Source organism: Perna viridis, chromosome 6 (genome assembly GCF_037379345.1).
Source record: "Perna viridis isolate PV_CMFRI_1.1 ecotype Kerala chromosome 6, ASM3737934v1, whole genome shotgun sequence".
Lineage (NCBI taxonomy): Eukaryota > Metazoa > Mollusca > Bivalvia > Mytilida > Mytilidae > Perna > Perna viridis.
This window is the reverse complement of record NC_142450.1, coordinates 26,580,034-26,606,922: the sequence shown is the minus strand read 5'-3', so window position 1 is coordinate 26,606,922 and position 26,889 is coordinate 26,580,034. Positions and strand designations below refer to the sequence as shown.

Here is a 26,889-nt window from a genome sequence, read left to right as displayed (position 1 = left end):
TCCTGTGAGAATTACTTTTTATTGACCAGAGCTTTTTTAATGCAAATTATAGCAAAAACAAGTGATACATGTGGTACTTTGATTTTACATATGAACCTATCCATATATTTATAAAAGGTGTATATGAAAGGGGAAAATAACAATAAAAAGGATTTAAAACCAAACATGCACCTCTTTATTTTCAATACTTTAGGTTTTTTCTCTTTTTTTATTTTTTCTCTCCAATATCCTGAAATTTACTCGGAAAGAGCACCTGCAATAAAATCAACATTTATTTTTCCTGGCCATTGAGGAATTGTGTTTCACAATTATGTGGTACTCTTAAAAGTAACCTGAAAAGTGATTTTTTAAGCAACATTCAATCATAACAAATTCAGGGCTTTTGATATAATTTCTAACTTCTTGGTTTTAATGTACTCAGCCTTCCTTTCAAGTTGTTGGATGTGGCCATTTCAGAGCAGCAATCTTTCTTATTGTGTGTAATGTATTTGATTAACAATTGGGACCTTTTTGCTTCGTGAGTAACAGTGCATTATAATATTATAGGACCATTAGGCTTTGTGTAAAACATCACACTACTTTCAATACTTTTTTCTTTGATGTTTTTGCTTTATCGTTACCTTATAACTTTCATGTAGCCTTTGGCAGCTGCCACATGGAGAGCTGTGGCACCAGTTTTCTGATGCCGTTTCTCTTTGACGGACTTATTGTTCAACCACTTATTGGCATCTTCTAACATTTGATTTTCTTCTTCAGCTCTTGCTGCATCTGCATCAATATCTACACAGAAAATGATCATTCACTATTCAGTAATAAAATCATCAATCAAGTCAACTGAAGCCATATTCATTTCTAAATATTTACCTATTGTGTGCGGGTATCAACAAAGTTTTTCTTAAGTTTTACTGTATGTAATCATTTGTTGCCTCTTCCTAAAAAAAGGGTGGTCAGAGGACAGTTAACACAATTTTTGTATCAATATGCACTTAGTTTAGAGTGTTGTTGTCCATTGTCAATTGCCGAATAATGTTGAGAAGTACAGGAGACTAAGGAAAATAGAAGAATGGGATGATGGCTTAATTAAGAGTGATATTTTATTGTAATGAAAACTATTAACTCAATAACCTTTAGCTCTGTGATACGAAAGATCAAACCTACATGTATGTCCTTCCACTTCAATAGATTGTCAGTAAAATTTATACACGCATTGAAAACTGATATAACATTTGCAGTGAGACAGATTTAGCAATTTTAATAAACTGAAATACAAAATACAATAATTGATTGAAGGCTTATATGGTAAAATTCATGGTATTATTTCCAGGCATAAAATAATGTAATTTTTCTAGATTTTTAACTGTCATTTTTACAGATGCATTTGTTTCTTTGGCAGTTACATTAAATTGGAGATAAATGTTGGTTTGATGGTCACAATTTCAAGAATGATGTGGTGAAATCTACTAATACAATACAGTTATCTACTCAGTAGAACTTGAAACAAAAATTAAAAAATCACCAACTCAGCAAAAATAATTCCCTTGAAATAATAATATAGGAGAAATACAAAGCATCAAAGATAGGAGAGGGTTTATTCACGTGAATAACCTCTGATAGTAGGCATTAAGCCAAACCTGTCTCTATAAATAGATCACTTGAGGTTCAGCCAGTCTACCTGATCACTTAATTACCTCTGATTGCATAAAAACCCTCTTCAAAAATCATGTAACCACTATGTGGAATAATTTATTTGATAACTTGTTATTGTAACAAAAGGGAAGAGAATGTATACACGAAATACAATTAATTGAAAATCATTGTAACTAATGTACCTTTGTACAAAGAACATAACCCTCTGTTAATAAATTGTTTGAATAAAAAAAAAAATTAATATGCATTTTTGAAAGAGTATGAGGAAAATACGTTTTTAGAACAAATGTGAACTTATTAAAGTATACATTTACAACATATCTCAGTGTTGTAAGAGTAAATGCATGTAGTATAAGTAGCCAAAATCTCATCTAACTGCCACATGGTTCACACAATTTTTATGATAAAATCCTCTTAGGTAGCATTTTAAAATTAACTACAAATAATTAGGTACTGGCATGGGTTTGAAAACAAATTCTAGAATTATTCAAATCCTTGATATAATTCTAAAGTCTTCAATTCAAAAGGATCTGATTGGTGGAAATACGAATTGATATAAGACATTTTATTTAACCAGACCAAGTTCTCTTATTTATGGGTGGCTCATTCAAAATGTTTGCTAGCACTAGAATATTAGGTACACTCAAGCAGATAATTGTGCTGTAGACATTTCAATTAACATGTAATTAGTCTTTGTAACTGGCTAATGATTACCTAATTAACCAGAAACTATGTCAGAATTTAAGAATGGCCTAACTGTTTTCATGACAAGTCCAATTGTATTTATTATGCTGAACAAGTTTTTTTTTATATTGTTATCAATTCATCGAAAAATCAAAGATCACCTCAACAGAATTTACAATGACTTAAGCAGGTATACTGTACCTAGTTTTGTCATTTCTTCTTGTAAGACCTGTTCCATAATCTCGTCTTCACATATATCGATTGGTAGATCACCATCATTGTTAACAGCAGCTACATTAGCCCCTTCTTTTATCAAGTATCTATAAAAAGTAGGAATATTAAGGCTATATGGCAAAGGTTGATTGATTGTTAGGGTTTAACGCCCAAGCAGCAATAATATGGCAAAGGAAACAACAATGTGAGACAATCAAATGAAATGTTATACCAAACAAAAAGTGTAAAAAAAAGTCATAAATTAGTCATTCAGCCTTATGGTGTTAGGACTCAAGGTAGAACTGTCTTCATGGAGTTAATGTGAAAGTGTTAATGTTTGTGGGGTACCAATTATCGTAGTTTTTCGTGGCTGAGCCAGACCACAAAATTTGGTTCCTAACGAAAAGGAGATTTGTATTAAAGTGTATACTGAAAACCTCAAAACCATGAATTCAAGAATCCACGAACTTGTGTATCTTTCCTAATCCACGAAAATTGGTATCCACAAATTAAAGTACTTTCACAGTAGTAAGTTCTATGTGTACCTCTGGTTCAGGAACAGATCCTTACCTTATGAATTAAGTTCTACTCCATAAAAGTACTTCCAAGACTTGGTGTCATAGTATTTCTACTTATAATATTTTAGAAGTGTTGCTCATACATCATTTAGCATGTTTGACTTTTCAAAAGGTCCATATATACACTCTAGTTCTGAGTTGCCATGCTTTAAAGATTTAACTTTGCCTTTTTCTTACTTAATCGTAAGATTGAAAATATTTTTTTAGCGAACTTTGTGTCAGGAATACTGGTATTAAGGGACCCCTAAAAAGTTTAAGCAGTTGTCATACTTGAATTTAAAACTTTAGCCCCGATATTTGTATAACTTCAAAAAGCACAATTCAACAAGCATTCAATGAATGTCAATTTCAATGGCTGCCCTTCATCCTTAATATAAATTTAAGAGCTTGAGAAATTAGAAGAAAAGTTGCGTTGAGCTACAGATATTGCACTTTGCAGTATTGTGTACCGGTATATTAACAGAGGAATGCAAGTTTGATTTTTTTTACGGTGATTCAAGAATTACATGAATATTACTACAGTTTTACATTTGTACTGGTAGTAATTACAAAGTTAATGAAATCTTGGATACTTTTGTAATTGTAAGGTTAAAGTCTATGAATTGGGTGATTTGTGAATGAACTTAAAGAAAGTAACCCTCTCAAAAAATCATGCATTTGCATTCAAAGTTTCTTTATTAACTAATTTGACCCATCCAAGTTACATGTACATAATGAACAAAATTAACTTGTTAAAAAACCACTTAACTTAGTTTTATAACACAAATCATTTTTTTGTAAAAATCTGAAAACAGGAAATAATTTTTTAAAGGCTGTACTTTAAACTGATACTAGTAACAAAGAACATGTTGTTAACTATATCTATGTTGACCTGCTACCTACACGTATCTAAACAGTAACTGTCTACAGCATATCTTGTTCATTCATACATAAATAATGCAGATTCTAATCAGACTGTACTATAGAGGGTAATATTAGTTTGTGAACCAGGCTTTGGAAATTTATACCATGATTTAATAATACTTCACTATTTGCATGTACAATAAAACAATATTAGATTAGAGAAAAAAACATATCTGTTAAGGTTACTCTACCTAACCAATTTTTTGGTGCCCTTTCTATTATTTTTTATTGGCACTTTTTTCTGTGATGGTGCTAAACTCAGTTTTTAGTTGAGCACTATCAAAGTCAAGAAATTCTCCCACAAGTGTCTATAAAAATGATTTTACCTACCTATCCTATTTTTTCTTCCAGTATAACCTTAAACAGATATTTTTCTTGGCCTTGACAAGACCCTCTTAAAGCTACAGAATTTGTACACTTTAAGCAGGTTGTTGATTCATTCTAGTGAAGAATGGACAGTAATATGAAGAGACCAATTTTCATCATGATTAATTAAGACAAGCTAGTGGTTCTGGGCTCAAGCAATTTGAGAAAAACAGGGAGAAGTGACTTTTCTTTCAGGGTGTGGGGTAGGGTCAGGGAGAAGTGAAGAGAGTAGGGTACAGTCAGGGAGAAGTGAAGAGAAGTTTATCAGGACTATGAATTATGTTTTATTTTTAATAAACTGAGTACCTGAGTGAACAAACAAATATCAATAGTACAAAATATTCAGTACAAATATATCCTTCATAAAATAAACCTTAAGATATAAATCTACTTCTCCCCCTTTTAACCTCATTTACTGTGTGATCAATCAATAATCAGACCAAAGTTTTGTTTTGAAGTTTTTCTCAATGAAATTCCTACAGGGCACATAAATGTATTATTTACATAGTCAGTATGCCATATCAATACACTGTGTTAAAAATCAAAGTATCCTGTTCTATTGTCAAGACTTTTAAATAAACAACAGGTTCTTGATACAGTTTAAATTTAATTACCTTGCACCTTTCTTTTCACTTTAAATATAAAATACTAGTACATTTTGACTACTTGTACTAGTACATGTATGTTTATGTACATGTAAATGGACAGATTTGGCTAGATACCCTGAATTAAGTTGCATAGAGGTGAAGATACCTATATGACTTCTACATGTAAACGTTTGTTCATAATCATAACATACATGTACATGTACAATACTTCCCAAGTGAAAATTGAAATGAGTTGCAATTCTAAGGTACCCTACATAAAAAAACAAAGGAGATTAACGAATGGGAAGGATACATACACATTATCAATTGATTTCCTTTTCTTTTAAGAACTAAAATTTTCATTTTTGATGTTTCATCATTGTATAAGAGCACTGACCTTAGCACATTTTTTAATGAAGTGCACTAGTGTTTCATGCCCAAAATGTGCTACAGGTCAAAGCTTTTTCACACTGATGAAACATCAAAAATGAAACATTCAATTCTTATGGTTACATTTCATATGTTTCTCTTATTTCATTTATATTTTATATTAAATATTTATAGAAAATATGCAATATGTGGTGATCAATGAAAGTAGTCCACTTACATGTAAATGTGGGTGTGGCTTATATAAATAGCTTGAAGATCTTTCATCAACTCATTAAATATCACATGTAAAGCCAATTATCCAATGAGATAAGCATATTTTAATGATATGCACATTGCACAGTAAATAAAATCATTTAAAATTCTCTTTTTAAGCAGTTCATGTAAATAATAAGCAGGATGTCAATTCCCCTTCTGTCTTTCCTTTCTTCCCTTTTCTTCCGTCAGTCACACTTTCATATCCTGAATTCCACTTAAACCACTAGATAAGTTTAATGAAACTTTCAAAAAATGCTCATTACATGTCAGTACAGAAATGCCATAGTGAACCAGCTATTTTAATTTATTAATCTGAATGGATATGGACTTTCCTTTAGCCTCACAATTTACCTAAGTCATTGACTCAGAAAAGTGGTACCCATATCATATTGATCCACAATTCTATTATTAAACTTTCAGAGAAAGATTTTTAAGGCTACATCACTGTGCACCTGCTATTCATTTTTTTGTATTAACTGAATTGACTTTAGGTTTTCACTAGCAATAAGGACTTTTCAAATCGAACAGATAGGTTGGGTACCCAACTTGTACATGTATCTGCAACTCCTCTTAGACCACTTGATGACTTTTTAAAAAAATAAAATTTCACTATATACTTCGCTTTCCCCCAAACATGTATTCTTCTGAATGTCAGCTAACAGGAAGTAGTTGTCCAACAGGACTGAAATCAGTAAGCGTGGTATAAGACCACTAACTGAGACTGCATACCAAATAAAGTGTCTACGATCAGAGGTTCCTGCGAAAAATGTTATGAAAGTCAAAGCTCCTGATAAGAATTGGTCAAATGAGTGAAATAACCCTTCATTTCTAAATTACATTAGATGAATATATTTGGTAATTTTCTTTAGCAGAATACCACTCCTTCAATACGAAATGAATTGAGTAATTGATCAGTATGCGGTTTTTCATGTTAAGATGTACAAAATGTATGATGCATGTAGAAATTCTAGAAAATGATCAGTTTTAAGGAACAAAAACAGACAAAGCTCCTACCAAATATATTGTGTATGTTTCAAATATCTATTGACATGTACAATGAATTTTGATAGTGTGGGCAAATTTTTATTTAACAAAAAATTTGTTGCTACTGCTCCTGGCACTGATGCCTTCATGTCCTCAACTTCATGCAGTAATAGTACCATATGATCTTTGGAACTGAGTGGCATTTCAAATCAAAACAAACAGCATCTATGTGATCATAGAACTGATACTATACCAAATATACAGGTTTTTAATTTTTAAGAGTGTTTGTGGATAGGTTCAAATTCATGAAGGTACGGGTACATGTACAGGTATAACAGTGTGGACGCTGTTGAGACAATGTGATAGATGTAGAAAATGAGAACCTTTAAAAAATATACTGTAGATTAAGACATTAACACTGACAACTAGTGTTAGCACTTATAATTTTTTGTATTATGATGGTCACTGGCATTTTAAAGTTGTCCTCTAAATTATAAGAAGCAAAGGCAGTTATTCCATTTGGTTACTGTAAATGCTTATCACTCACAACATTTAAACTGCTACTATGTAATAAAATCAATTGGGATTTGGCAGAACCTTATAGGCTTAGAGTAAGGGCCAGTTCCTGCATCTTTGCCGAAACATTAACCCCTGCCTTCATGGGATTTGGTTATGTGTCATTTTTTTACACGAGTGATTCCAGCCAAAAATTCAAAATGTTCTAAATTTTTCAAATCTAGTCCAAAAAGCTCAAAATTGGTAGGAGTAATAAGTGGCACTGTGTCTTCAGGAAATATGTTCTGAAGACTGATTTGTGGATACCATGGAACAGCATGGGGGCCTCAAAGGAGCAGAAAAACACATTTTTTTCAACATTTTTTTCACTGAAAAATGACTCTTAAAAAAAATTTAAAAAACAGTACTAAATGGTACATGTAGGGTCATAAACCTGTTGAATCCATAAAATATGGATATTGAACAGATTTATAGGCTATTTGGCCAAGCTATAACAGCTCCAGATTAGCCTGTCAGGCTCTATGAAGTCTAAATCTTTCAACATGTATAACAAGTACTTAACAAGAGAAGTCTGTCAAAATGAGGTAATTATGATAATTTTTACTGTACCTTGCGATTTCTGTAAACCCACAGGAAGCTGTAGCATGTAATGGTGTCCAGCCTTCATTATCACAGACATTCACATCAGCTGAATGCTGGACCAAAAATTCTACCATATCCAAGTTGTCGTCTATACATGCCTTTCAGTAAAATAAATTAAAGTATTGATGTAAGTTATACAAATTCTTTACAGTTTGACAGGCCTGCTGTTTCGTAAATACACATAAAATATTATCAATCCGGAATTAAGGGCCAGAAACAGGCATTTTTATTATACATGTACACGTATGCTGACAATCACCTGACTGTTAATGAATGGATCTCTATGAATTTGTACCACAAGGTGTTGTACCACTAAAAGAAGGCTGGGATAACCAAAAAAAAAACCATTCTCATCCTTACATTGGTGGCTTGGTATCTTGTGGTACAATATCAAAAAGATTCATTAATTTATGGTCAAGTTATTGTACACATATTTGGAAAATGCTTGTTTCTGGCACCTTTAAGACTCACATTCCTAAACAGTTCAAGTTTTAACCCCAAAATCAATCCAAATATGACCTCTGCGGCATACATGTAACAATGAACTAATACTTAAGTTATGCAACAAAAACAAGTGTTTGTGGACAACAATAAGTATATACAATTATACATTGTATAACTGCAGATTTTTAGGGGCGGTATAAAAATTTATGTCCATAAAATTTGGTCACCTGAAGCAAGTGTAATATAACTTTTACTAAATGTCCCATTTTACTTGTTGCAGGCAATAGGACAATTATACTGTTTTCATTAACAAAAAGTACATAAGACTAAGTTCTACTTTATACATACCTGGTAAAAACTCTTGTAATCAAAAAGTGAAATGTAAATACACTAATCAAAAACAGTGAACTTTTAATACATTTTCTTCATATTGCTTCATGTACATGTACCTTATCTTTTACAAAAACGTTATACATTTTGTACCTTCCTTTAAAAACTGAGGCCACAGAGTCCAAAAATGCAAAGTATGTTTAACTGAATTTAAGAAACATGTAAACCAACAATAATTGAATATTGGTACAATTCACATTTCCTCCTTATGATCAGAATAACATTTTAAAGAGGAAAAAATTAAGAATTACAGGATGTTGTTCTTAAATATCATAGCTACCATAAGACCTATAACAATAGACAAGAGACTGCATGATTATATCATGCAAAGCAACATGTACATGTACAGAGTATTTACAAATATAGGCTAGACAAAAATGGAGTGTGTCTGTGTGAGAAAAAAAAAACACCAATGCCCCCAAGTATAACACAAAAAAATTGAACTACACTAGTGTACATGTACATATACATGTAGAAAGCTCACTAAAACAATACCCATTGATCAACATTTGATAACATGCACATTTTAATATTCACAACTGATTTAGATCAGAATCGGAGGTGCACAATGGACATATATATATTAATTAGTGGAAGTTGCATTGAATTCCACTCAGAGGTGAAGGAGTAGTAGTGGATAAGATGTGAATACCCTATATTCATAAAAAAATAAAGTCCACCTTTTCTATGGAAAACCCAAAAAATGTGTTAAGATCAAAATCTGAACAAAAGATGCATACAATGAACATGTATCTTCTATACCGTATACAATAAATATTTTGTTTATGGAAATTTGATTCAGTCATGAAGGAGAAGCAAAAAATACGAGAAAAGTAGTTAAGTAAAAGTATAGAAGATCAAAAATATTCTGAAACAAGGCAGAAAATGGGTTTCATGTGCGGGAAAGATCTTCCATTATACACATCATGACCTCATCATGAAACATGAAAAGATGGAACTAGATTCAAGCAGCCCTTAGACATTGAAACTGGGGTTATAAACTTAAACTTATAAACTTATATATCATGAGATGGATATAGTGAATATGTCAAAGCGAAAACAACCACAACGGGATGAATAACGTAAGCTCATGGCCACCCATAGCTCTTCAATGAACCAGGAAACCCTTACACCACAGAGCTGGCTGCAGCTGGCCCAAAAACAACATTATACACAGATATAGCAAGACAGTTGTCATTATAGACTCCAGCAACATAGAAAGACAACTGCAAGTGAAAACGAAACAAGACATACAGACGACAGAAATTCCTGACTTGGGACAGGCACAAAAATGCTGCAGATTAAAGCACTTTGGCATGATCGTATCTCTCCTTCTTTTTAAATCTGGCTACTGTGGAAAAAATATTACACACTGAATTCAGCGATAATGCTACTGCAGTATTAAGGGCTGCCTTGTGGCCTCATTCCACTCTTGGAGGCCCCATTCCCCTGACTTGGGAATATATGTTAATGTGAAAAAATCTTAAAATCCAATACATAAAGAGGTCTGCAATACATGTAAGTGGTGCACGGTTAGTCCCCATGTAAATTCCATCAAGTTAACTATAGATGGTATTGCCAAAGTGAACGAAAATATTGCCTTAAAGGATTTTAAGAACTGAAAGAAGTCCAATTAAAATATACATGTATGTTCCTTGTTTTTGTTTTTTGCCTTAAAAATGATATAGCATCTCTGGGAGCACTTCAGGTTCACCTGTCACATTATTTTTTAGGATGGCAACTTCCCAGCCAGTAAATATTATATCTATAACAATATTGCCCATGTGCATGGATCAATTAGGAATTTGCTGCTACAATGGTATCAATGGCATGAACAGTCAAGTCTAAAGCAATCAACGTTATTGAGCATATAAGGTTAATTCACCTTCTCGTTGTAATGTCACACTTTGACTGGTTCATTCCAAGAAATAAAGTAACATGAAGCCATTCAAAAATAACAAATCAATATTTTAAGATGGAAAAAATCCTTAATTTTTCAAACATGCATGTAAATAATATCCTCAAATGCACCAAGGTATTTGTATTTGTAAATGGCCCAAGATTACCACTTCAAAAGAATATCATTATTGTTAAGAAGATCTATTTTGTGGCAGGACAACCTACATGCACAGGTCTGCATTGTAGTATGTTGTAAATTGAAATAGCTAATAAATTGACTTTGCTTAAGAATTAATTCTTATCTGAATCAGTTTGTCTCTGGCATGTCACTGAGCAGTCAAGGATCCAAGGTGGTGACAGTATAAATTTTGAGAGACCAACCATTGCTGTTCTTATAATTGGTACCCAACTAAAAAAAAACCCACTGGGTTTGGATAACAAGTGAGCTAGTTGAGTTAACAGTTGTTCATGAGAATGAAGACTCTTGAGTTTGGGGAAGTGTGGCAGGATTGCCTACCAGAGTGTGTTGTAGAAGATAGTAGATTTCAATAGCCAGATAACTGACTTAGCTAAAGGATAATTTTCTTTAGCCAAAAAGGTTTGTCACTGTCCTATCACAGAGTACTGTAGGATTTGATCCTCCATGGTGATGGAAAATAGTTTTATTCTGGAAAACTATTTGAGTGTTACATTTGTAAGGAACAGAGCGCCTGTGATGTCCTACAATGCACACATACATGTATATCCTCAGTCAAAACAAGGATAAAAAAAAAGTCATAAAATCTTTCATACAGGAGTGCTGTATGCATTAATAACGTGCTTATTTAAAACAAATGCACATCATGTGTTATAGGAATTCTCTTGCACTTCCATTGGTCAAGACATCATCAATGCACACATGCATGCATTATCAAGAAAATTACAATTTTACAATGTATATCACTAAATGTAATTTGAGTGCTTATAGGCAAAGCTTAAAATAATATTGGAAAATAAGGTATAACATGTTGTAGCTCTGAAAGCATGCCAAAGAAAACATTTACAGAAGTACCTGTATTGCCTAGTAGTGGACAAAAAGTTTTGACAAGTTTGACCTAGCCTGTTGCATCCAAGTCATGGCAGATTGGATGCATTCGTAGTACATTATCCCTGTACGGGCTCATTTAAAGAAAATAACGAATATCACTCGTGAGGACACATCCTTGTTGGTGTATTACCTGATGCAGAGCAGTTAGACCATCTATATTGGCTGTGTTTATGTCGGCACCCTTTTTGAGAAGTTGTAAAACTTCATCGTGATCGCCACTTGAACACGCTGCAAGAAACACACATCCATCTTGAAATTTAACTTTTCGAGGATATTCTTTGGGTAAATGAGAAGCTTTGTTTGTTTCAGATTCTTCCCAACGTTTTAATTGATTAAATCTTCGATTTAGGGCACTGAGAGATTCGTCCGCCATGACAGCTACGACCAAAATGCAAATCGCGGAAGTTCACGTCATTTCTCGTCATTCGATATTTGTAGAAAAGGGGGGTGTACAATGAAGAACACCATGACAGCTCTTTACACCAAGAAATGTTTGCTTTCAGCACGAATAGGACGGCTTTGTTGCAGATTTCAATCGACGGTGCAAAAAGAACACGAAATTTCTGAAGGTCTATCCCCATACTTCACCGTAATTTTAGTAGTCTGCCTAAATGATCCTTGAATGATTTAAGTGACTAGCAGACTAATTACACGATAGTGAAATATATAGCCAGTTGCGAAAACGTAGCTCGTAGGTCCTTTGAATTTTTTTTTAAAGGACCCACGATCTACGTTTTTGCAGCTATGTGAAATATTGTGTATACACAACAAATTATATTGGAAACAAGCATAATGTTGTAAATGGTCCTTATACTTGTAGTTGTACACCCTGTAAACTGTTTCTATATATATGGCTAAGAGCAGTGCAGAAGTTTTTGAAGTGCATGATTTGCAAGAATCTTGGTCTGGTCAGGGTCTGTTCCTCCCGAATCTTGTTTGCCTTGAGTCCTTTTGCCATAAAACACTGTTATTGTTAAGTATGTTCTACTTGTATATAGTCTATGATTTATGTAAAAATATCTTATTCATATATAACCATGGGAACAAGAAAGAGATTATGTATAGGCGAGTTTGTCAGTCTCATTAGTGATGTCATATTCACCAATTTGCATATCATTAAGTGTCAAATTGGTTGGCAAATAAACAACTAAATAAATAATTGACAATTTCATGATTAGAATCCCAATTTTTAAAACTATAACTTTTTTATTTTATATCCAATTTTGGTTCTGTAAAATGTTTCATTCAGATAAAATAATTCATATTATGTATGTGAATTTATAACTCTTTTACTTCAAAAATAAATTTGAAGTGATATTTATATGTAAACCTCTATTTTTTGTGTAAAATTATAAGTAAAATCTTATGTACATATAGTCTAATTACTGAATATTTATTTAAAAATTCCTCAGATAAAAAGAATTTTATCTTTAAAAATGAAAAAGTTATGATGATTTAAAGTTGATGCCCCATGCCACTCAATGGTTTTTTGCCAACCAAAACCAAATCACATGTAAGTGATGATATCACAAAGAACTCTCCTCTAACATTGCATTCAAAAGTACTGTAAGGTAGGGTCTGAAATACCGTTCTTGTACCAACTTTTCCCTGTACCCAAATACTATTTTGCAATTTTCTTCATTATTACTTAATATTTCCAGCTGAAAGTTAGTACACATTTACAAAATGACATGATGGCTTGGCTAGAATTAATGATTTTTAAAATGTTTTTCAAAAAAGTTTATTTATATTCTAGTTGATGCTTTTTAAGTGCTAAAATTAAATGTGTAACATGAAATTCCTGTTTCCAAAATTTTAAGTCTGGTATATTTGTTATCTGTAAATTTTATTGTGTATTCCATAATTTGACATAAGAACATCATGATATTATTAAAACTTGAAATTTTTAAACACACTGTAACAATGAATATTTTGGCAAAACATTATTTGGGTATGAGGAAAAGTTGGTACGGATACATGTTACCCATTTTAGACCCTACCATATGGTGATATTATCCTGCTACGGTAACCATGAATTATTGAATATCGAAAGTCAGCTGAATATTGTTTTTCAAGCACATAATACTTTTACATAAATGTTTAACATACATTAGTTCATATATATTTATGATGAAATAGTTATATCTTCCTAAATTGAAAGTCTGTTGTCTAAAAATAAATTCTAAGAAAATACCAAAGAGACCAATCACCTAGCTGTCCTTGAAAAGTACAAATTAACTACCAATTATGATAGATAATTGTTCATCATTTAGTTTTGTTTTAATTGTTGTTTATATAAATGCCCACTAGTGGTAATTGAATTAAAATCGATTATCCACACAAGAATACCTCAAAGTCTCAGTTCATCCATTTGGGTAAATTCATGTTATGTCAAAATAATAATTATTATATAATAAAGTTCATGATTTGTTTATTAACTTTTTGTCAACATAGTAAATTAACTTCAGCTAAAACATATTTTAACAAACCCTGCTAGCACATGTAATTTGTTACGCAGCATCTGATGATTCTGCCAAATTATGTTACTATTTTCAATATTGTATTCATTTCCTTTTTCTTCAATTTTACTGAGTGAAACAAAATCTTTTTAAAAAAATATTTATAAGGCGATCATCCTCTAAGGATAAATGGATCCTTGTTAGGTTTCATATACAAATATATGAGGATTGGGAATGATCAATTGGCAGTCTGTAACAGAATGTTGAACTTAGCCATTTTTCTTCACTCTAATGTTGTGGATTTAGCTACTTTATGTAATCTGTTCCTCAAAAAGTATTGAACATTTGATGTGCACATTATATCATGGACAAATTTAACTAATACATGTATCTAATACCCTAGTATGATTTTTGCTGAGTGAACTTTTATAGTATATAATATACATGTACTACAATAAGTTCACTAAGTAAAAATCATACTGGGGTATTAAATACATGTATTTTACTATATTATTCAATCATTTTATTTAACTTGAACTAGCAAGAGTTCATGCATTTATTGAAAATATATTTTAAAAGACATAATTATGATGGTTCGATAGGTCCAGACGGGTAATGGGTTTTGTTTATAGTGGTAAACAATGAAAGAATCATGGTGCTAGCTTTTCATATATGTTTTTACAGGACACCTGTTTCCTGTCATAGTTTTCAATACCTTTTGCATAAAAAGTCTTCTAACAAAAATGGAAATGTTTCATTTAGTATGTATACATGCTCTGCTTTAGTTATTGAAATGATTTGTTGTGCAGTCTTTGTTATTGTGTAATACTGTCTTTTTATGTAAGATACATGTATATTGAAGTTTCTGCATCATGCTAAGGCTCCCATGTGTTAATGCTATTTTGCAATCTGATCTAACAGCTTAGATATTTTCATAGGTTAAAAAAGAGGCATGACATGGTTAAGATATAAAAGAAATAAGAATCAGAGTCAAATTTGAGATGAATAAAAAATGGACCAATGAAAACTTGCCAGCTGTCTTTCCATTCTAACATGTACAAGTAGAATTGCCTCATTGATCGCAGGGTAGGCTTGAATGCTCACATAGATGGTGGGAGGTTGTGGGTTCAATTCCTGACAGGCTCACAAAAGACTTTAAGATTGGTAGTCATTGCTTTCTGCCAAGCACATGGTATTTAAAAAGATAGAGTCACCACAGCACATTAAGGATCCAGCTCCATGTGTTGGACTAGTACAATGCCAGGTCTGTTTGATTGGTCAGTTGTTCTCGTCCTGAAATGCATGAAATATCTGCCATAGGAGGCTATTTAGGAGCTTTAACCATAATCAATCAATAAATCAATCAATCCACTACAAATAGTGAGAAGCTTGTTCTTATAGCTATAGACAGTTGTGTGAAAATCTCAGTGTCCTGATACAGAAGTGTATTTCTCATCACCTTTTTTGTCTTTTCTGTTTTCTGTATGAAAGAAGTGGCTTGCATATCTTCCAAAAAAATCTTTAAAAATTTAAATAAGAGTTTCCTCAAAATGTGATACTTTAAAAAGAAAATTATGATGGTCCATGCAATAAAATATTAGAATGGGCTTCTATATTAGTTAGAAAAGCTTACCTTAGAGTTTACATAAAAGATAACAGGTATAAATGTTTTGTTGTTTTTTTTTTTTTTTCAGAAAAAGAAAATTTTCGTGTACTGAAGATTGCTGGAGTTCATGAAGATGGTAACCTGGAAAAGAGACAAAGACCTCCTCATAAGGTACAACAGGAAGGGAATTTCTTACCCCTTATTACTGGCTATGGTTATTAAATATAGACTATACAGACCCAACAGCAGTATTTAAAAATTGTGGTCACATAATGCCAATGGTATGCTGCTAAAACCATTTTCCAGAGACACAAATTATTTGCATAGTAATTTGAATATTAATTTGTTGATTTTAATAAAATTTTACAAGAAAGGCTTCAAAAGATGAAAGGAAAGTTGGCATTGGTTAATAGAGGGTTATGGCATCAACAGTTTTGGAATAAGGGGCTAAAAAGGGATCAAAGTAAGCATTAAACTACCAAGTACACATACAGACTAAAAATACTCTATCATTCAGAATTATAGAAAATTAAGTTTCATTTCAATCAACAAATGACAGGATCTTTGGTTTCCAGATTAGCAATTCAGGCTCCTGGTAGCCTCTAGTTGTGATACAGTATGCCATAGGGAAAAATTAGTACATGTGTGTTGTTTTTTTCTTCCAAATTTAACATTTAGCACATTCCGTTTGTTTTTGTTTCTTTATAACAATGTTTTTTGAATTTTTTTAAATGGATACTGGTTTATTTGTCTAATGTCATTGATACATGTAGGTTTAACTGAACTTTCCAGTTTGTGATTTGTATTCTGTCAATCAGTTACATTTATCTATGTTACTGATTCTAACATATGTAATTAAACATCCAGTTTCATTGGATAACATCATTAAATAACAGCTGTGGAGAATGGGGTATACTGTTTTAGCCTGTCTGTCTAAATATCTTACTCATTTCATAACAGTTTTCTGTGCAGCTTCTTGTCACATGTTTGACGTTAGCTTTATTTAGAAGTGAAACTTTGTCTCATTTCAATTTTGGGCTACATGTAAGATAGCATAAACTTCCGGTTGATGACTAGATTTATATTTTGAACATACAGAAAAGTTTCAGGAGTATGTTTAGTGAGCATTAGCTTACAGATTTTTTGTAAGTTTCAGGGAACTTTTCCACCATTGACCATCACAATTTATATACACCCGCCTGTCTAGATGGGAAGAATTATGGTATACTGGTGTCCCTCTGTGTGTTGTTCACACTTTGCACAGTAACTCAAAAAATTACTGTCATTGGATTTTATGAAATTTTTGTACTTTTGTTTTGTTGTTATTTATCAGAACACCCTTTTGATTTTTGTAAATTTCTGCTTATTCATTTCTGAGTTTTGGGACTTATTCGTAAAAAAATGGAGTGATTTTCTTTTCTTTTTACTCTTACTCAAAAACTCTTGTGGCAATGTCAATGAAACAGTGCAGAACTGTTTGTATACATGTATATTGATATACCCTCCCTTTCAATTTTTGTAAATTTCTTACGTTAAGATATAAGAGTTATGGGACTTTATTCATAAAAAGGGGGTATTTCACAGTGTTCATTATATAACTTAGTAGCAGTTGTCGTGAAATTTAGATCCCTTTTCAATTTTTATGAATTTCCGATTTTCAGTTTTCGAGGTTTTGGACATTATTCATACAAAAGGGGGATTTCCCATAATTGCTCAATAACTTCAAAATGCTTCAAGTAATTCTTATGAAATTTTGTTGAATTGTTGTTTTTATGAATGTAAGCTTCTTTTTTATTTATATATTTTTGTGTCAAATACGTGTATTTAATCATAATCAAATTCAGGACTGTATCAATCTTGAACTTTGTGTCCATATTTGCTCTATCTGTTCAGGGTTTGACTTATGGGGTGTATCTAGGTGAGCTTTGCAAAGCATTTCGTTTACACATGCCATGACATTGTTTTAGAGATGTAAGTTACTATTTTCACAAATATAATTGGTCGTTGCATTTGAATATGTGAACGTAAATTGTATTTGATGATATTTTTCAAATATATGTATCAATATCGATTTGACAGTCCCTTTATCTAATTATTGACTAGATCGGCTAATCTGTCACCAGTGAACTCAATTCATGCAATCCAATACATGAATGATACTTCCAAATCTTCAAATATGATACGGTAATCTCATAATCTTAACATTTAAAAAACTACTATTTTGTGGTGGTATAATAATTGATACTGATTATGAAGACCAACAACATTATATTGTAATCAAACTTAAACATACATGTGCATGTACACATTGCAATCAATCTTTAAAATATGTATACACATTGCAAACATAAATATACATGTACATACTTTTAAATGAAAATTGAAAAATTTAGGACTAAGTTCATCTTTTTATTACAGCACTGTAAATGGATGTTTTACTTAGCAGTGATTTTTTTTTATTTGAGGATTTTGTTTTGTAATTATCAGTCTTCTGCATACAACTAAGTTTAAAAAACATTTCTCGCAAGTTATACGAGTAAGTAATATGATATATGCTTTGACTTTTATTTCAGCTTGTTCAACCTAGATATCACAAAATGAAAGTAGACCAAACCTGGACCAATGTTTGGCCAACAGCTACTACATTTAAAGCTTCAGCAATACCATTTCCTGTAAGGCAAGGGAATATCAAGGTATGTTGAAGTTTGAGGCTATTCTGATTTCAAAGTTAATTATACCCCCTGCGAACAAAGTTTGGGGGAGTATATAGGTTTCACCCTGTCCATCATACTATGTCATTGCGTTGTCAAAATAAAAATCCCACTGATAGTGGTTTGGAGTTTTAGAAATGGTGAAAAATTGTGTGTCAAAAGTGCTTGGTTTATCCCCCATACAAATTGTGTCCATATCGGTCCTCACATAAACAGGGTTCAACAGTGGGGAGCATTAGTCCTGTTAAGAGCAATGTCTAGTTCTAGATTCTCAGGCAGTTTTTTACTCAGAAAATAATATTGCCTCAGCAATTTTTGATGGATCTAGACTTGTACATTGTTCACAGTCAAACAAAAAATGAAGAAAGGAAGTGCTTTTGTTTTCATATGACTGCAAACAAATTTGTGGTCATATGCTTGTATCATGCTGTTGTTTTCAGGGTTGTTGTAGTGTCTGTAGACACTTCATATCTGGAAAGTATCTCGAGTACAAGTGCATAGCTCTTTATGGAATTTATTAATACCACAAGGTGTCATACCACAAACGGAAGGATCTTTTTTTCTCAAATGTTTACGATGTGGGATCAAATAGGAGTAAAAACAAGCATTTTCACGACGTAGCACAAAAACTATTAATATGAATCAATCTCTTTGTAATTGTATCACAAAGTGGCATTCCGCAAAAGGAAGGCATGGTTGATTTTGGGGTTGAGACTCAAAACCAATAAAGAATTAGGGACCTTAGAGGGATCAGAAATCACAAAGTGGCATTCCACAAAAGGAAGGCATGGTTGATTTTGGGGTTGAGACTCAAAACCAATAAAGAATTAGGGACCTTTGAGGGATCAGAAATATGCTTTTTTATGATGCCCAGACAATTACTTGACTATAAGTGACTCACTTTGAAATTGTACCATAGAGTACCATACTTGTGAGGAAGGCTGGAATTGATTTTTGAAGTTACAACTTGAATCGTTTATAAATTAGGGGCCAGAAACAAGCATTGCCATGTTGTCTGGACAATAACTTGACTATAAATACATGTAATGGATCTCTGTGGAATTATAGACCAAGGTGCCATGCCATAAAAGGATTGTTTGGATTGATATTGAGCATCGTGACTTGAAATGATAAGAAATAGGTGGCTAGAAAGAGGCCAGAAACAATTAAGGTTTTTTATAATTTTTTATTTTTTTCCAAAATTTTCAACATACAATATACATACAATACATTACACAATTATACATCATAATCATCTTTTAACACAATATGTATATATAAATGTTCAAAAATTGGTGTTTTTCAATTTATAGAAGAAGAATGAGCTACAGAATGATAAAAAAGGAACTAGGGATAGCATATAGAAAAGATTTAGAAAAGAAGAGAAAAAAAATTAAATGAATAAGTTGTTGTCCTGTTTACAATATTGACACAATTATGTTAAAACATTTTGGAATTGTTGCCATTTCTTGTTAAATAGTTCAACTCTTTTGTTTTTTACAGATAACATTTTTTCTATTTTATACATGTATTTAAGTTTTTCTTTCAGAGCAGTTAAAGATAACATTTGTTTAAAACAGCGTGTGTTATAAATTTATTGTTTGATATTTAAAATTATAATATTATATGGTTCTCCCTTGGAAGTATATGATGTGTTTCCAAAAATGAAATTTAACTTAGTTAATGGTATGCTTATGCCATGTATCAAAAACCAATTATCAATTATAAAAAAAAAAAAAAAAAAAAACAATTAAGGTTTGCCTGATGTACAGATAATACCTGGAGTGAAAGTGAATGGATGACTTTGAAATTGTATTAAAAGTGAAAGGAAGGCTGGGATTGATTTTGGGGGTTTTGCTTATTGAGGAATAAGTGGCCAAAAAGGGGCCACTGCAATTCTAGTCAAATTCTTTACCTATGTCAACTATTTAATCACAATCAAAATTCAGAGCTGTAACAAGCTTGAGTGATGTATTTATACTTGCCTCAACTGTTCCGAGTTCGACCTCTGCAGTCAGCTGCACCCTAGTAAGCATTTTATTATTTTATTAAAAAAGCAATTTAAATAGATAATTTGGATATCTTGAAAATCAACTTCTTGAACACCAAAAACAAAATGTTGGTCAGAAATTGGTTACGGGGGTATTCTGATTGTGTTCACTAAGGTTCTTTAATTACAGGTAATATATATATATGTTTCACATTTCACATGGTGGAAGAGACAAAGAAAAAATTAATTAAAATCAATATTTACCCACTAGCTCTAGCCAGTTTCTCTGTACTCAATGTAGTGTTCCAGTAGAATGACTTCATTGGAATATGAAAAAAATCCTAGTTCCATTTAAATGATCAGTTTTAATTATATCAGTACATAACAAAATTTTGTATGACCTTTTTTGTAATACATGCAATGTGTAATTTTTTTGCCATAATGCAAGTGATCACAGCTTGTAAGCTTTTCATAGGCTTTGATGAATGTATAGCATTGTATTAAACTTGTATTTGTTTTTTTTTCCAGAATGACTCTGAAAATGATGGTTATATACCAGATAAATATGGTAACCTTGAACTGATGAAGATACCAAATTTTCTCCATCTGACTCCACCTCATATTAAAAAGCAATGTGCTGCGTTAAAAGGTATTTTAAACTGTTACTTTGGGAATATTGCTTTTTTATTATTAAATTTGCTGTAGTGTCATTCTTTGCTTTGTGCTGTTACAGACTCAGATGAGCCTAATACTTGTTCTAGTACTTAAAGAGTTTGGCCTGCCTGATTTGTTTCTCTTAAGTTTTTTCCAGCATAACACTAATGAACATACTGTATATGATTTTTTGTACATTTACATGCACGGCCCATCAATTTGAGATTTCTTCTTTAATTTATGCAGGTATTTTCTTACTTTTATTATGTGGCCTAAAAATGCTGTTGTTTCTGTCAGACAGGGTTCATGAAAGAGTTTCAATCTATGCATATCAATTATTACAACTCAACAGCAGCATCTAAATCAGTTGTGTATGAGATTTGTCTTCTTTTTATCATTGCCAACTAATGATTCAATTTTGTCTTTTTAGAACTGTGCACACCATGGCCAAAAGGTTTAACTAAGGAGAAGTGTGCAGAGTTATTTCCATTGGAGTCTGTCTCTAGTGACTTCTGTTTTTCAAGTAATAATATCAGGGATCCTAGGGCAAGATCTATGTCAGTTAAGGTAATTGCCCAGGATTGTTCATGTTGTCTGTCTGTATTGAAAGGTTAATCTAAGCCTAAACACCATATCTCAGAAAGTACATTTGTAGAGGAGTAATGTAATTAATTTATTTAGCTGTCATTTATACAAATGATTCCAACTTCAGTGGTATGAAATGTTTTTGAACAAAATGTGTTTTATTAATGGAGACTTTATTACGTCACTTGAACTATGAAGCTGTACTTATAGAAAAGTGAAATTTTTCGACTGTTTTGAAAGTAATCTTTGTTCCTAAATTTATTAAAATATATTAGATTAAAGATACCATTTTTTGCCTATTTGTAGGTTAAACTATCACAATTAAAGTTAGACTATCACGGCAGGCACAAGTTTAAACGGTTGGTTGGTGATCGCTATAATAAAGAAACTGATGAACTTACACTTACCTCAGATAGGTATGTTTTATGTTTTAACATGATGCTAGTAATAACGTAATTATTTCTAATTTGCATATTTTTAATAATTGTAGCATAATACCGATAGTTAAATTAATAGCTAGAATCTCTCTACTTAAATGTAATCATTGTACCTGTTCCTTAGAATTGAAACAATTCATTATTTCTTTGCTTAAAGAAATACAAAACATAAATGTAGGGGATTCAGATTTACTTACAAGGGTGGAAGGTCTTGAACTTTTTCAAGTTTAAACCAATGATCCACTCGAGGAAAACCAAAAGTCCTCAATTAAAGAAGTCCAAGACCCAGGTAAATGAAATTTTACAGGACCTTGGACCATCACTATTCATGTAGTTGTAGTATCTTCCTAGATGAAAATACTGGTTAGTGAAGAGCCTTGCATCTATTTAATATTTTCCTAATTTAAGATATCAAGTTTTAAGATGAATTTAACCAAATTTGACATGAATTGAATACACATAGCATGACATCACAATTTCTTTTTAAACAGGTGCCCTTTGAAAGTACAGAATTTTGACTACATTATGTACCTGTTAACAGTGCTGTATCATGAATCTATGGTAAAAATAGAAATCATCAATAATTACAAAATATATCTAAGCTCCAATTATAGTTACAGGATTACTCGAAGCATATCTGATGCCATATCTTTGCCTATTATACCCCTTCCAACTAAGTAAGGGTTATATAAGAATTGCCTTGTCTTGGGCTTTTCCAGTTAAACAAAGTCAGGGTAAACCCACTTTAAAATAAATGTGGAAGACTGAAGATATTCATAAGGATAAAAAAGTGTCCAAAAGAAGTTTCTTAATGATAAAACTGGGGACACACCATTTAGATGATGTTCTTATGTTAAGAGAATGTAGGTAAAAATAGCCAACAACAGACACAAGCAAAATGTAACCTGATAACAGACACAAAAAACATAAGGAGACAACTTCAGAATTTTGAAGTTATGTTTACTGGTAAAGGTTCAGTTTTATTTCATGTCATGTCTAGATACTGAAAAAAATGTTATTTTCCTCACAAAAGATGTGGAAAAGAATTATTTTGTTTATACCATTTGAAAGATCAAGCATATCAGTTTCAATACAATTCATGTTGGGCAAAAAAAAATCATCTCAGTTGCACAGAGAATTCATGTTAATTAAAGGAGAAGACTATGTTATTGTGCAAGTCATAAATATTGAAACTAATGTGTTAAATGTCCATGAAAATTAAATTGAAACAAAATAATTTCCTTTTTTTTGTAACTAACTAATCACGATTTATAATTAGGGAATTTTGAATTTCCTGTACCTATGGGCACCATCATGAATGGTTGAGCTGTGACGTCACTAAGTCGGTTTGTTAAGTGAGAGAAATAGGTAATTGATTATGATATCTGAAGAAAGTGCAAATTTGGGACTTTTCACCTGTAATTTAAATCCAAAATAAACAGAAGAGGCACAGCATGTAAGCAAATGTCAGACAACATTGGCAAACAACAGGATTTGCAGCTAACTTGGAAGCCCAGATAATATTTGTGTTCCACAAGTTTCTCTCAGATATGACCCCGGGTCACCAGTGATTGGTTGAGCGAAAATGATGTTATTTTATTTACTTTTATACGTTCTAATATTCAAATTTTAAGAAAATATGTTAAATATTTTTTAAAGTTACTTATATTATCTTTCAATATAAATGCACAGTTATAAAGGTAAATTAGATAATCTCATCTTTGTTTTTATTTAATTTCATAAGTGGCAATTTACTCATATATTGTGCATAAATGTCCCTGGTGACCGGAGTCTATATTTTATATTTAAATAACTTACATATTTCTCTTTTATCATTCGTGCAATGGTAAGCTTGACAAGACAGCATGTTTGGTGATTAGATAAACAGGATTGTAGAAATATTTACAAAATATTCTTTGTTTACATATTGATATACAGTACCAAACCAACTTAGTGACATCACAAGTCAATCTGAAGCCATCCGTAAAAATCAATAAATTCTGCTTATGATGTTCCTTCAGAAAGGAGAGTTTTGTAAGATGGCTATCCACACACATAATTCAAAGATCTATAATTTTGCATAGCCTTGAGCATTTTACCAAAGCACATTTTGCATTAAAGGTTATTTATTTTTGTTTATGATTTTTCATAAGAGCCTAACTTAATACAAAGGTGGTCTTTCCCTTTAAATCCCATCTTTTTCATTTAGATTGAGGAACTATGGGAACAAGAAAAGACACTAGAGGATGTACCTGATATAACATGGGAAATAGCTCCATCCAGAAAGAACCTTGTCACGTTACTGGCTGCCTCCAATCAAGTTATTATAAAGGCAAGTATATTAAGCACTTTGCAAAATTAAGGGTTTTAGAAATAAGAAATTAGTAATGATCTTGGGAAGGCAAAGGTTTATCGTGTATTTGCCTGTCCTGTCAGAATATTTTTTTGTCTTTTTTTTTACAGTTTGACAATCTACTGTTCTTCCCGTCATCCCATTACATATTGAACACATTCTTAAAACAGTTTAATTTCATGGTAGTATTGGTGTTTTCACAACCTCAGATTATTGTTTTTTGCACATGTTTTTCAAATGACAAACACCAGAACTATCTCTCTTCTACCAATAAATGAACTTTTAAGGTTAAGTTTGTGGGTTGCGTCAGTTAAATGTTATTCTCTATTATAGATTGTAAGTGAAGCTTGCTTTGACAGATTTCAGATTTTGCATTTTATTTGCATCATTTTTATTGGAACTACATATAGCTTTATATTTGTACATGTATGCAAACAATTTTCATTAAGCAATTATAAAGAGGCTAAAGGTTGCCAGAAATTGTGTACTTTCCAGAAATCTTTGTGATATTTTTATTATTGTAAGAAATGTGACTTCCTTAAATATCAAGTTAATTAAAACAAGCATTATGAAAACTAATGCAGCATGTTTCTAGAACTGAGTCATACCAAAGACTGTTTATCCATCGAGCACATGGTACTTAAAGGGATAGACTGACAACTGAATGGCTCAAAGTCAGAATAATATGTCCGAATGGGATGACATACCTAGCTGTTGGTTTTTGCTTCTGTGAACTAGTATAATTAATATCTTCCTCAGCATGTCTATTACAAAGCAGGGTCTGTTTGATTGGTCAGTCATGCATAAAAATCTGCAATAAGGTGTAATACCACTAGTTCGGAAACCAGTCGCCTGAACATACAAGAAAGTAGTTCTAATGACACAAAGTAGTCCCAATATTGCACCATATTGGTGTAATCTGAAAGCTGAATGAATCAACAATACTCTAAAAACTTCATTTTCTTTATTAAGTGTAGGGTAAAACAATTTTGTACAAAAACTCTAGGCCCCTTGATATGGCTAAATTTCAAAATGAAAGTGATTTCTGCACCTGTCTACTTTCACTTTACTGTTCTTTCTTGGAAGGCACATAAGGTATGTTGATATTTTTTATGAGAGTTAAGGTAAAGGGTGACCATCATAATGATACCACTCTAGCACCATCAGTACTAATGTAAAAAAAAATTTGAGCCTTATAAAAAGCTGAATTTGACATAGAAAGTAATGGAGACCAGAAATAGTGGTATGACACAAGAATAAACCATAACCAATTAATCCTACCAGAAAACATAATTAAAATAATATTTTAGTCAGAATAACATCAATGCAGCTATAATTTATTAATTTACAGTACATGTACATGTATTGTAATATTTATAAAATAATGTTTAACCTATTTTGCTGTAATTTGCAGGAAGATTCAATGACTGAGGAGGACAAACAGAAAGTAAATGAAATAGAGACTGAAGTGAATTCTGGGAAATATCAGAAATATAAATCTACTGTATTGGACATTGTAAATAATGGTGAAACAGAAAACAATCTAGAACATTATAAAGAGGCTGTCTTAGAAATGTATAAATTACCAAAATTTAATGAAAGTACAGTGTAATAAAATCTTCAAAATAACTTCAAAACATGGGATTTCAGCCTTATTGTTCTTAATGAATGAGAATTATTTAGGGGTATATATATATGAATCACCGTCTGTCTACATTACTTATTCTTTGTTTAATTAAAGTGTGCCCCATAACCCATTTATATTTCAACATTAAAAGATGCTTTACAGGGTCAGGTTGAATAGACTGAAGAAAGCAAAGCCTTGAACAATGTGGGAAAGTATGGACACAACATTGAAGTTCGATACAGCTCTTAAGTTTAAGATATGATAAATGTATACCTGCAAACTAAATTCTAATAATTTTGAATTTATCTTACCATGGTTATTTCCAAGTTATTGTAAACCTTAACTATTTGTGGTTACTGATCTCAGCAGATTTCACGAAGAGAACACATGCTCAAGAATGACTGTAAGGAGTTTTAATAATTATTGAATGCCACTTTATTATGCCCCCCTCAAACAAAGTTAAGGGTATATATAGGAATTACCCTGTTTGCCTGCCTGTCCACATTTCTTGTAAGCCCAACTCCTCCTATACCCTTATAGGGATTTTGATGTAATTTTATAGGAAGGTTGAACATCAATTGAAGATGTACACAAAGGAATACAATTACTATCAGAGAACTCCAAGGCAGATAATTGAACTTAAGAGTTCAACACTTAAAACCTCATAAGGGCAACTCCTCCCAGTCTGCTTGAGGGATTTTGATGAATTTTATAACCTAGAAAAATCAAGGGAGCTATTATTTGAATAATAATCAAAAGACTACAAGCCAAGGATAATGACTATTTAAGGAAAATAGACACACAGACAACATGAAATAACCAAAATAACATGTATAAAGAAACAAAAGCAAATGAGCAACCCACACCCTACTAGAAACTTAA

General features: G+C 31.9%; 2 protein-coding genes across 18 annotated transcripts in view; one reads left to right on the top strand and one right to left on the bottom strand.

Annotated features, from left to right (window-relative positions):
- The window catches only part of LOC148614286 (protein phosphatase 1 regulatory subunit 12A-like), a 65,886-nt gene extending 53,897 nt beyond the window's left edge, over nt 1-11,989 (bottom strand). For 7 of the 16 annotated variants that reach the window (XM_088588318.1, XM_088588316.1, XM_088588315.1 and 4 more), the window contains exons 1-4: nt 11,716-11,988; nt 7,733-7,863; nt 2,533-2,651; nt 621-780 (exon numbers count right to left, since the gene is read on the bottom strand). In XM_088588318.1, the coding sequence (XP_088444444.1) occupies nt 621-780; nt 2,533-2,651; nt 7,733-7,863; nt 11,716-11,958 (653 nt within the window). In that variant the 5' untranslated portion in view covers nt 11,959-11,988. Of the gene's footprint in view, nt 1-620; nt 781-2,532; nt 2,652-7,732; nt 7,864-11,715 lie in introns of all 16 variants that reach the window. The other 9 variants (XM_088588322.1, XM_088588317.1, XM_088588328.1 and 6 more) reach the window with 2 other exon arrangements.
- A 7-nt stretch (nt 11,990-11,996) lies between these two features.
- LOC148614285 (small ribosomal subunit protein mS35-like) lies at nt 11,997-26,017 on the top strand. Of its 2 annotated transcripts, none has more exons than XM_088588339.1 (9): nt 11,997-12,154; nt 15,739-15,821; nt 18,224-18,343; nt 20,880-21,000; nt 21,436-21,572; nt 21,897-22,006; nt 22,519-22,588; nt 24,237-24,347; nt 25,795-26,017. In XM_088588339.1, exons 1-9 carry the CDS (start codon nt 12,040-12,042, stop codon nt 25,990-25,992), a joined length of 1,065 nt encoding a protein of 354 aa, XP_088444465.1. In that variant the 5' UTR covers nt 11,997-12,039; the 3' UTR covers nt 25,993-26,017. The 2 variants fall into 2 exon arrangements, with proteins under 2 accessions (XP_088444465.1, XP_088444464.1); XM_088588338.1 differs by having other exon boundaries at nt 24,237-24,359.
- Nucleotides 26,018-26,889: the final 872 nt, after the last annotated feature.